The sequence below is a fragment of the Hyperoodon ampullatus genome (genome assembly GCF_949752795.1).
Source record: "Hyperoodon ampullatus genome assembly, chromosome: 4".
NCBI classification, from domain to species: domain Eukaryota; kingdom Metazoa; phylum Chordata; class Mammalia; order Artiodactyla; family Ziphiidae; genus Hyperoodon; species Hyperoodon ampullatus.
Window position 1 is genome coordinate 175968550 of NC_136917.1, and position 11727 is coordinate 175980276.

Sequence of the window (11727 nt, forward strand, 5' to 3'; positions counted from 1 at the left end):
GACTGGCGGGGCCGTGCATCAGGGGAGAGCCGGGGCCGGTCTCTTCTCCAGAACATGGGCCCCTCAGGGCGGTGTCTGTGACGGCCTGGGACCCACAGCCCGGGGAGGAAACGGTGTTTCCACTTCCAAGTCTCGGCCACAGGTCCCTCCCTCCCCCACGTGTTTCACTGGCACGATTTGATCAGGCCCCAGGCACCCTGGGCGGCAAGGGTCATCACCCCATCAGGCCCACAAGGAGGATGTGGATCCCGTATCCTGGGGGTCCCGGGCATTTCTCTGGGCAGGGACAGTGACAGCTGGCTGTCCCTGGGGGCCCAGGACCCAGTCCTGGCTGCCAGCGCTCTGCCCAAGGGCTGCTGGTCGCAGTGCTGCCTCCATCGGGGGGCAGCCGGGCCTCCCTCGGGCGCAGGGCTGTCCCCTCCCCAGCTGTCCCTGTGGAGGCCGGAGCCGACACCCAGCCTGTCTGTGTCCTCTGAGAGAATCGGCCTCTTGTTCGCTGAGCTGCCGGTGCCTCGGGGGGTCAGCGGGAGACCTCAACGAGGAGCCCGAAGGCCGGCGGCCAGCTCGCCTACGCCGCGGCCACAAAGGGCCATTCAGGGGCCAGCGCCAGCGTCCTTGCCCTTGCAGTGTCCTTCTTCGTGGTGAGCCTGGGGGGCACGCTGGTGGGGGTCGTCTTCGCCTTCCTGCTGTCGCTGGTGACGCGCTTCACCAAGCACGTGCGCATCATCGAGCCCGGCTTTGTGTTCGTCCTCTCCTACCTGTCCTACCTCACGTCAGAGATGCTGTCCCTGTCGGCCATCCTGGCGTGAGTGCTCCCTTGCTGGTGGGCCACAGCCTCGGGGTCCCGGGCCCTGGGGGGTGGGATGACCGCCCCCCCACGCCAGACGGACCCGCCCAGGGGAGGGGTGGCCCGTCCCCCGCCTGCTCTGCCTGGCCCACTTCCCCACGCTGAGTGGGAGCTCACTGTGGGCGCAAAGAATTTGATCTATTTAGTCTTTCCAATAAGGAGTTGGTGTTTTCACAGAACTGTCAGGGGCTGCCGCGCCCGCTCTGAGCAGAGGAAGGGCCCACACGCAGCCCCTCCCGGGGGCTCTGAGTCTCAGAGCTGCCCCGCTTTGGGGTGTAGACAGAAACCAAGGCAGCCCACTCCCCCACAGTGCGGGGCCCAGGCCTCCAGGGGTCCGTAAACAGTGTCGGGGCGCGGGGGCCCACACGCCCAGCGCAGGGCACCGAGTCCTTAGGAGGAGCCCTGTGCTCACGAAGAGGAGGGCTGACCCGTGGGGCGGACGTTTACCTGGGACGCAGAGGCCCTGAGGTGCCGCCTGCCCGGAGACGGGCCCTTAGCCCCACGGGGGTCCGGTGGGAGCTGAGCCTCGGCCCGAGACCTCACGGTGGGCCGACCCGTCCCTCAGCATCACCTTCTGCGGCATCTGCTGTCAGAAGTACGTGAAGGCCAACATCTCGGAGCAGTCCGCCACCACGGTGCGCTACACCATGAAGATGCTGGCCAGCGGGGCCGAGACCATCATCTTCATGTTCCTGGGCATCTCGGCCGTGAACCCTGTCATCTGGAAGTGGAACACAGCCTTCGTGCTTCTGACACTGGTCTTCATCTCTGTGTACCGGGCCATTGGTGAGGGTATGGGGGGCATGGGGGGCAGTGGAGGGACGATGGGGACGATGGGAGGAGGGGAGGAGGATGGGGGATGGAGGGAGGAGGGGGAGATGGGGGATGGGGATCTCGGGGATGGGGCAATGATGGGGGATGGTGGGGGATGGCAGGATGATGGCAGGATGAGGGGACACAGTCGGGCAACAGCAGGGATTGGACGCAGGGAGTCTGTGGAACCAGGGACCTGCATTTGCCCCCAGCCCCCAGCCCCACAGCCCCATGAATGGCAGGTTCAAGAGACCCTGGGGAGCCTCTGGTCCTCCTCAGTGAAGCGGCAGGCCTTCTCACAACCTTGTAGCCTCACGACTGAAACAGGACAACCTAGAGGTCAGAGTGGAAGGTTCCAGAACCCAGGGGAACCCACGTGGCTTCCCACTGACTCACGCAGGTGTGGCCACTCGGGCACAGCATCAGTCACCATGGCACGTGAGAGGCAGGACCCTTGCCGCCCACACCCAGCTCAGGTCCCTGGTCCCTGGTGTGCCACGCTGACCCAGGGCCAGGGAAGGGAGGAGACGAGAGGCGGTCCAGGTGGCCCCCACCCGCTCTGCCCACAGTCACTGAACTGCGGGCTCCAGGGAGCACATGCTCCGCGGGCGGGTGGCGTCTGGTCCTGGAGCTGCTGGGCAGTTACACCTGTGGTCACAGTGAGACCTGAGAACTTCCAGAGCTGCTGGGAGCGGAGCTGCGGGGCGTGCGGAGGTTGGCTGGTGGCCCAGAAGGCAGGGGCCTGCGTCCAAAGTGGACAAAGGGACTCGCGGGGAGGGGGCTACAGGGTGGAGTTTCCTGGCCCCACGTGCAGAGCGCGGCTGTTGGAGGAGGGGTTTCCCCCCGTGACCCCTCCCGCACTGCGGCTGCAAGGAGGGCCTCGGCAGGGATGGAAGGGCTGCGTCCCCCTCCCAGAAGTGCTGAGCGCGCACTGGCCCCTGCAGGTGTCGTCCTGCAGACCTGGGTTCTGAACCGGTACCGGATGGTGCAGCTGGAGATCATAGACCAGGTGGTCATGTCCTACGGCGGCCTTCGCGGGGCCGTGGCTTATGCCCTGGTGGTCCTTCTGGACGAGAACAAGGTCAAGGAGAAGAACCTGTTCGTCAGCACCACCATCATCGTCATCTTCTTCACCGTCATCTTCCAGGTACTGTGCCCTCCCCTGCTGTAGCGGGCGGGACCCGCCCTCACAGGCTCCAGGCCCAGTTGGGTTGGATAATTTTAGTAAGTAGGAGCAGTTTTGTAGGTTTGCACGTGGCCCCACTGGGGACGCAGCGCGACGTGGCCTAAAAACGCCCTCCCTCGGTCCTTGCTGGTTAACGAAACCCCAGTTAATATTTCCTTGACCAGACACGCCCGGGAAGGGCCCCACTTTGCCTTGCTTTTGGCTAATCTAAGGAGCCGGCCAGGGGCCTCCGAGGGTGTCCGGTGACCCGCAGGTGGCAGGGGCTCCTTCCCGCCGGGAGGTGGGCACAGACCACCCGGAGCCTGGCTGAGGGGCGGCTCCTTCCTGCCCACGCAGGTGTGGGCGGGTGCTGGCTTGGTGGGCCACAGTGGGGCCTGCCCCAGCTCCAGGGTCCGGGTGCCCTGTCTTCTAGGGCCTGACCATCAAGCCCCTGGTGCAGTGGCTGAAGGTGAAGAGAAGTGAACAGCGAGACCCCAAGCTCAACGAGAAGCTGCACGGCCGGGTAGGGGGAGTGGGGTGAGGAGAGGAGAGGAGGGAGGGGGAGGGACGGGCCTGTCCAGGTGATGCTGACCCACTTGCCTTTCCTCCCAAAGGCTTTTGACCACATCCTCTCAGCCATCGAGGACATATCAGGGCAAATTGGACACAATTATCTCAGAGATAAGTAAGTGGCTGGAGTGGCCCCTGACCCAACGGCAACAGGAAAGTTCAGAGGCATGTTTGTCTCGTCCTTTAACTGATGACTGCGGGACCCCCAGGCTATAGAAGGCATCTCTGGCATCACCATAACCCTAACCCCACAAAGCCCTAGTGACCTAAGAATACTGCCCTCAAAGGAGCCAGAAGCTACTTGCCCACTTGTCTGGGTCCCCCCCACCCCGCCCCTTCGGCCGCTGGAGCTCCCTCCTCCCCCAAAGCCCACTCCTCCTCCTAGAATCCCTCTCCTCCTTTTCCTGGGAACCCCCTTCCCTGCTTTAGATCCCCTCCTCCCCCTGGGCACCCGTCCCCCCATGTCCACCCCTGTCCCCCCATGTCCACTGTGCCCACTCAAGTCTGGCCCAGCCACCTCCTTTTCTGACCCAAATAACCCAAATATTCTATTTGTGTTGGAGTTAAAGCCTCCTTCTGGGCAGGCTAGTTCTCGAAGTGTGAGAGCTCAGGGGGCTCCTCCCAGCCAACCACTGGTGCAGGTAAAATGCGCCCGGCACTGTAGCCAGAGCCCCGGGCCCCTCCCCTGCCGGCCCACCCCGCCCTCCACCCCATCCTTCTGGAGGGTTAGGCAGGCACGGGAAAACTGCTTGCAACATCGCATTAGAGAAGGTGTAATCCCACTTTTACGCACAGCACGCTAATGACAATGACCGCTGCCGCGACAGCAAGGTAGGAGCGACGCACAGGACCGGGAGACGGGGGTCAGGTGGCAGCATGGTTGTCACAGGAAATGGAAATCAAGGTGTCCTGCCCCAGCAGCCAAACACTGTGTCCGTCCCGAGTCTGGATGGTGGGAGGGGGACCCTGCTCCCCACAAACGCCACCAGCGCTCCTCTGTCCTGGGGCCTCGCCCAGGCCCTGCCGAGCGCTGACAGCTATTGGTTTGACCCCCACAGGTGGTCCAATTTTGATAGGAAATTCCTCAGCAAAATCCTCATGAGGAGGTCAGCTCAAAGGTCACGAGACCGGATCCTGAACGTTTTCCACGAGCTCAACTTGAAGGATGCCATCAGCTACGTGGCCGAGGTACCAGATGTCTCGCCCACTCTTTTTGTTGGAGTTGGGGTGGAAGCAAGACAGACACAGATGTGGACAGCTGCTGGGGTCCGCACAGTGGGCCTCAGGGTCCTGCACCCCGAGGCCCCGGGGTGGGGTTGGGGGCAGCTGGCGGGCGACACACGGTCTTCTCGGTGCCTTAGCCGCGAGTTCACCTGAGCTCCCAGGTCCTCAGGCGCTCCCGAGGATGGGTTATGTCACAGCCCCCGGTCTGTGGTGCTGGTGGCTCTGAGATCGCAAACCCCAACGTGCACAAGCTCCAGGCTCCAGCAGGGGCGAGGCCAGGGGATGGAAGCTACCGGAAGGGCTGTCGTCTGCACCTCCGACCCTGGCTGAGAAAGTGCAGTGCACGAATCCCAGCCCCTGTGACTGCGATGCCTCCGAGGCCTCGCAGCCTGAACGGGGCTGGGAAGGTGGGAGGTGTTCTCCTGGTGGTGTCCCCGTCTCCTGGCCGCACGCTCTCTCCTGGGGACCCTCCGTGGCCCCCAGTCCCCAGGAGGTAACACAGGCTACCAGCAGGGTGCCAGCCTCCCCTCCACCCGCTGCTGCCACGTCGGTGCCTGTGACCCAGGTCTGTGGGCGCCTCCCTGCTCAGACCAGACGGGGTGGCATGTCCCCCCGGGCTGTGCCTGTGAGCGGCGGCCTCTGGCAGGCCCGCCCGCAGCATCCGCTCTGCCGTGGCGGGTTGGCCCCCGCCTGGCCACCCTTCCCAGCTCCACCCCCCTCTCCTAGGGCACCCCAGCACACGGTGCTGCACCCCGCTCGGCAGTGTAACTTCTGTTCCCCCAGGGCTCTGCTCCGTGTGTTTTTAATCTGATTCTGGAGACCTGGGGGCTCCCTTCTGGGGTAAACGAGAGCAGCTGGCCTGGAGCCCCCAGTGGGGACAGGGCCACCTTCCCAATCTCGGGGGGATTCGTAGTGTCTTCCCGACACTCCCCGAGGTGCACCAAGGTGCCGTGTCCTTCACACAGTCGTCTGCGAGCCGTCCAGCTCCAGCACGGCCTCCACCATGGCTTCCAGGGTCTCGGCTCTCCCGTGGCTGCAAGGTGCCTGGGGGCCAGCGCACAGCACCTCACGGCGGCTGGGGCCCTCTGGCCCCACCTGGCTCTCTGCAGCCAGGCCGAGGGTGCTGATGAGGCTGCCACCTCCTGCAGGGAGAGCGCCGCGGGTCCCTGGCCTTCATCCGCTCCCCGAGCACGGACAACATGGTCAACGTGGATTTCAGCACCCCGCGCCCCTCGACCGTGGAGGCCTCCGTCTCCTACCTGCTGTACGTGCCCCAGGGCTGCCACGGGCCAGGCTCTCCCCGGGCCCCCCGACCAAGCCGCAGGCGCCAGCAGTGGGCACGCTGGGGCTCCCGGCACGGAGCGGAGGGGGCGTGGGAAGGGGGTCAGAGCCACCGCACCAGATTCCCCCATAGTGTCAGTCGGTGCTGGTGTTGGCACTGATGCAGAGGCAGCAAGGCAGGGCCGGGCGGCAGATTTATGGCCGGAGGCCTCATTGGGAGTGCCCCCTGCACCCGCCACGAAAGACAGGGCCGCTGGTCCTGGATTTCAGGCCTCCGGCCTCTGCTCGGCCAGGTTGCTTGACTGGGGCGTGCGGCCAGCTCAGGGCTATTCTGGACATCACCCGCCGGCAGCCATGTGCCGGAGAGAAGCCCGGGGCTTTGGAGGGGCGGGTGCACTGCTAGGAGGCCGAGGAGCCCCTGGGGGGACGGCCCCCAGGCCCCAGGGTGCGTCGCAGCGTGTGCTCACCGAGGCCCCGCACAGGAGGGAGAGCGCCAGCGCCGTGCGCCTGGACATGCAGTCCCTGGAGCAGAGGCGACAGAGCATCCGCGACACGGAGGACATGATCACTCACCACACGCTGCAGCAGTACCTGTACAAGCCCCGGCAGGAGGTGAGCATGCCCGGACCCCTCCCGCCAGAGCCTAGGGCGGGGCAGCATTCTCGCCCCGCCCCCCGCCCCGCCCCGGACAAGGCGGGTCCTTACTTAGCGCAAGACGGCTCCAGCAGGCCGGGAGGGGGCAGGGGAGGGTCGGGGCTCGGTCCCCAGGCTCACGTCCGGGGCAGCCCTGGCTCTGCGGACACCACCAGCTGTGACTGTCCGGCCCCCCTCCTCCCCCAGTACAAACATCTCTACAGTCGACACGAGCTAACTGCGGACGAGGACGAGACGCAGGACAAGGAGATCTTCCACCGGACCATGCGGAGACGCCTGGAGTCCTTCAAGTCAGCCAAGCTGGGCGTCAACCCGCACAAGAAGGCCTCGAAGCTGCTCAAGAGGGAGCGTGTCCAGAAGCGGGTGAGGGCGCCACGCTCGGACTGAGCCTCACCGAGGGGGATGCCCCGGCGGCATGGCTGGGGGTCTCCCGGGGAGTGGACAGGCGGATCGGGCACGACCCAGAGCTGTGAGCAGTTTCCTTCTGTTTCTCAGAGAAACAGCAGCATTCCCAACGGGAAACTGCCGATGGTGAGCCCCCTGCACGATTTCACCATTAAGGAGAAAGGTACGGCTGGGCCGCGGCAGAAACGCTGGTCAGCGGGAACTCAGGAACGCGCGAGGGGCAGGCGGGGGCAGAGGGCTGTCCTTCCAGGGAGACCCTTCCCCTCGGCACCCAGGACCCTCCTGCACAGGCTGCTGCCCTGCTTTTCCCGCTGCAGCCGCTCAGGCGGGCAGTGCCCTGGAGCTGGGCTCCGCATCCCCTTCCCCTGTGGCCACGTGGTCCCAGCCCCTCCCTTCCAGCTCGCCCCCCTCCTCAGAAAGGCCAAGTGTGGCTGCGGAGGGGGAGCAACGGGAACCCCCAGTGTGGTTCTCTTTGCCCAGCCCCGTGCTGGTGCGACCATGAGGGCACCGCCGTCCGTGAGCTGCCCAGAGGCTGCTGGGTGAGGTGGAGGCAACGACAGCACTCGGGCACGGCAGGCTGGTCCAGGGCGCTGGTCAAGAGCGTGGGACGAGGTCGTCTGTGCCTCCAGCCTGTTCCCCTCATGCTGCCCCTTCCATGCCACCAGATTTGGAACTTTCAGACCCCGAGGAAGCCCCCAGCTATGATGCCGAGGAGATGAGTAGGGGGATCGAGTTCCTGGCGAACATCACGCAGGACACAGCGACAGACTCCCCCTCAGGTGAGGGGGACGGCCCTCTGCCACCCCAGAAACGATCACTGGTGGGAGGACCGGGCAGTCGAGCGCTGGGTCCACGTGGCTGCACGGTTGTGGGCAGCAGGCCGAGGCCTCTGCTCTGAAATAACGGAGAGCGAGAGCCGGTGGAGGGCCTGAGACCCCAAAGGCCGTGACCCTGACCTTCCAGGTGACCTTCCAGGTTGTGGCCGCCCGCGGATGAGCTGGTGTCTGACGCCAGGGCAGCTCCCTCCCTCTCTGCCCTTGGGTGTGCCTGGGGAGCTGATGAGCCGCTGCCCTTTCTCCTAGGAATTGACAACCCCGTGTTTTCCCCGGACGAGGACCCTGGCATCCTCTCTGCGGTGCCACCCTGGCTGTCTCCTGGGGAGACGGTGGTGCCCTCCCAGAGGGCCCGCGTGCAGATCCCCCACTCTCCCGGGAACTTCCACCGCCTGGCACCCTTCCGCCTCAGCGGCAAGTCCGTGGACTCCTTCCTGCTGGCCGACGGCCCCGAGGAGCAGCCCCACGCCCCGCCCGAGTCCACACTCATGTAACGGGTCCCTCTAACCCCGCCTCTCTCCTCTGCTCCTCTCGCAGCGCCCGCCTCCTCCCGCCTGGACCTGAGCTTCTGCACACTCTCTCCGGCAGCTGCCTGCCTCCTTCTAAGCCTGTTCTCACAAGCCTCTTGTTCCAGCGCACGTTTCTTAAAAGACCCATCTGACTTCCTGCTTCTCCAACCGAGCGGGGTGGGGGATCACTGCTGTCGAAGGATGTGACTGTTTTAGGCTGTCGGTTAGGAGAATGTGAGCTCAGAGGGGGCGGGGCACAGGGAAGGGGAAGGTGAAGGTGCTTTTCTCCCTGAAGGCCCGCGGCCCTGGAAAGCCCACTGACCGAAGTGAGCCCAGGAGAGACCCTCACACCGAGGGCAGTGCCGGGGGGCTCCCCGAGGGCCGGCGCCTCTGCGGCAGTCTTCTTCCCGCGGCTTCGCCTCCGGGCCTCGCACCCTCCTCGGGCCTGGGGTGTGGTCCCCGGTCCCGCCTGGGCTGGGGACGCCGCGCTGCCGCGCGCTCACGCCGCTTCTCCCGCAGGTGACACCGGCTCCGACGCGCCGCTGACCGGACGCTCGTCCCCGCGCGAGGCCCAGCCCGCTGCCGAGAAGCCCCCGCGCGTGCGCGCCCCGAGCCCGGCCCCGCCCAGCCCCGCGAACGCCCCGCCCACTGCACCGCCCGACCCCGATACGGGAGCCGGACCTGCTCCGGGGTGGGGGCCAGAGCGCCGCGGGCTACCTGGCGCGCACGCGCGGTCGGCGGCGGCGCGCCGCGTGCATAGCCGCCGCTCTTTCCAGCGGCCCCGCGCGCGCCGCCGCCCCGCGTTGCTCAAGCTGTCTTCGCTGCAGCCGTCGTGCCACGCGCCGCCGCACGCGCTGGAGCAGGAGGAAACGCCGCTGTGATGGCCGCCCACCAGGGGTCTGCACGCACGACCTCGCCCCCGGGGTGTGCCCCACGGCCGCGCCCCCCTGGGGTCTCCACCCCCCCCCATGGCCGCGCCCCCCTGGGGTCTCCGCCCTCATCGCGGCGGCTTTCCCGGGATCTGCACCCATTACCTCGCCCCAGGTGATAACCTCGACCCTCACGACCTCGCCTTCCAGGGGTCTCTACCCCGCCATAGCCGCCCATCCGGGGGTCTGCTCCCATGGCCGTGTGGCCTGGGGTCGTGCCCTCCATGGCCTCACTCCCAAGGGGTCTTCTGGTCGCCTGGAGTAGCCCTGGACACTCACCTATCCACTTGGGTGCTGGGGAGGACAGGAGCTGGACTCCCCGGGGACCGGATGTGCAGCAAGGCCTGAACCTCGGCATTGCATGGGGTTCCTGCAGAGAGGCCCCTGCGGGCCAGGAAGTGGGCCGTGAGCCTCCTCCACCTTCTGGGAGGCCTGGGCAGGTGCCCTTGCCGGGAGACTCCACTGTGGACCCTCTGTCCCCTGTCCTGGATTTGAACTGAGCCGGCACTTGTGTGTTACTGTTTCCACAGTCACCCCTGACTCAGGGACAGTCTGTGCTTGAGTTCTTGCCACCGGTGTCCATTCTCATCACTGCTGGGGAAACTGAGACCCAAACCAGATGAGATTTGCCCACTGTGATACCCACCCAGGGACTCCAGGCCAGGCTGGCCTCTCCCAAAGCCCCCAGGCTTCTCACCTTGGGACAGCCCCGACTCCAGGGTGGGATGTGGGATATCTTCGTGTCCACTCACCAGGTCTTTGAACCACCTGTCACCTTAGGGACTGTAGGTACAACTGCAGAAACATTCTTCGTTTGTTCATCCTTTTTGTGCTGAGATTCCCAGAGCCCAGCCCTCACCCCGCAGACCCCCAGTCTCAGTACAGTGGCTTCTGGGTCTGCAGGCTGATGTGTGGATCTGCTCACCACGTGAGCCCCTCGCTCAGCCGTCACCAGGAGTGACACACGGTTTGCAGTACTTGTCCCCACACTCGCAGCCACTTTGACCCACTCTGTGAGCACAAAAGCCAGCCATTGTCTGACCCAGAGACCAAGGCACATGCTCCGTCCAGTAGCTGCAGGAGTGGTTCATCCAGAGCAGGCTGGCCGGTCCAGACTCCACAGCCCAGCCAGCCTGGCATCTCCAGCTGCCTTAACAACTCCCCCGGACCGCTGGACCCAGATCTGATTCCCGGCTGCAGGGCCAGAGGCTGAGCCGGGGACAGCAGCTCTGGACAGCCACTCGACACGGTAGACAGTAAACCTGCAGGTGGCCAACCTCTCCTGGGCCGGCTCCGCAGCCGGTGTTTTCTGGGATTGGGAGGCAAGCTCTCTGTGACTGGCACAAGCTGAGCACAGCACTGTGGAGTGAAGGTTCCAGGCTGGACATTGCAACCTGAAAGACTGTGTGTGGTCTGTGACACGGTGTTATAAACTCTAGTACTGTGGATACATTTCATAAAAGAGAACCCTAGCTGTTCCTGTCATTGTAAAACAGAATGTAAACAGTCTTATGAATGTATTTCCTTAGGAAAACTTGTAAAAATTTTTTATTAGGAAAGAATTCTTATTTATTTAATACCGAACTTTGGCCTACTTTGTGGTAGACCATAAAGTTCACAAATTTAGGGGTCACTCTCACTTCTGTATTTTCTTGAAGATAATTTTGTTACAGTGCTCACATACTGTGTACTATTGATCTCTATCGTTAAAGGAGATATAATGGAGAAATTTCACTGAAACTGGAATTGGAATGTATTTTAAGCTATGAGTGGTGAATATTGTGAATGCTAATTTTGTGAATGTAGTCTAGTCAAGCTTTGTGTGACCCGAATCACAATCCACGTGCCTTATCAAAGTCCTGCCCCATGTGCTGTCGGCAGCGTCTGGGCAGCGCCCACCACAGACCCTACACCACCTGCTTGATCAAGTCCATTAAAAATGTTTCAAGGCGTTTGGGAGAAAACTTTGTTGACAAGTGAGAGTTCATATCAAGGAGGCTTTAAGGAGCCGTCTTCGGCAGGCAGACTGTATTCTGGCCCTGCAATTAAAGCGTACGCGCCTGTGTGCATGCGTGTGCGCCCGTGTGGGCGTTAGGGTCAGGGGTAGTGCAGAGGCTGCGGCACGGCCTGGGCCCTGGACGCCAGTCCCTCCTCAGCGGAGACTGGACATGCACCACTCTCTGGCTTCTGGGGCAGGGGCAGCCCACCCTGCCAGTGGGAGGACCAACCACCTGTCCCAGGCGTGGGCCTGGGGCTGAAAAGAGGTGGGTGGGGACAGCGGGCTCCAGAGCCTGGGGGGCAAGGAGGCAGCTCTGCAGGCTTGAGAGGAGGCTGGTGGGGGAGGCAGCAAAGTGGGCGGACCCCGTCCCCCAGGTGGAGCCGCCTGGGGCTGTGGGTCATCTCCTGCAGGTCATCCTCGGGGCCTCCCTGCCAGAGACAGCCTTTGATTTTAATAGTTAAAATTTTTAATTTTACTACAAAAAGAAAACGGCAAGTC

At 64.0% G+C, this 11727-nt stretch overlaps 1 protein-coding gene across 2 annotated transcripts in view; it reads left to right on the plus strand.

The window, feature by feature from the left end:
- The window catches only part of SLC9A3 (solute carrier family 9 member A3), a gene marked incomplete at both ends in the record, with an annotated part of 39299 nt that extends 31013 nt beyond the window's left edge, over positions 1 to 8286 (plus strand). The window contains 12 exons of one of the 2 annotated variants that reach the window (XM_079702552.1): positions 628 to 805; positions 1413 to 1633; positions 2605 to 2807; positions 3259 to 3348; positions 3440 to 3510; positions 4454 to 4583; positions 5768 to 5883; positions 6383 to 6512; positions 6741 to 6917; positions 7050 to 7122; positions 7625 to 7738; positions 8042 to 8286. In XM_079702552.1, the coding sequence (XP_079558678.1) occupies positions 628 to 805; positions 1413 to 1633; positions 2605 to 2807; positions 3259 to 3348; positions 3440 to 3510; positions 4454 to 4583; positions 5768 to 5883; positions 6383 to 6512; positions 6741 to 6917; positions 7050 to 7122; positions 7625 to 7738; positions 8042 to 8286 (1748 nt within the window). The remainder of the gene's footprint in view (positions 1 to 627; positions 806 to 1412; positions 1634 to 2604; positions 2808 to 3258; positions 3349 to 3439; positions 3511 to 4453; positions 4584 to 5767; positions 5884 to 6382; positions 6513 to 6740; positions 6918 to 7049; positions 7123 to 7624; positions 7739 to 8041) is intronic. The other variant, XM_079702553.1, reaches the window with a different exon arrangement.
- Between the last annotated feature and the right edge of the window lie 3441 nt (positions 8287 to 11727).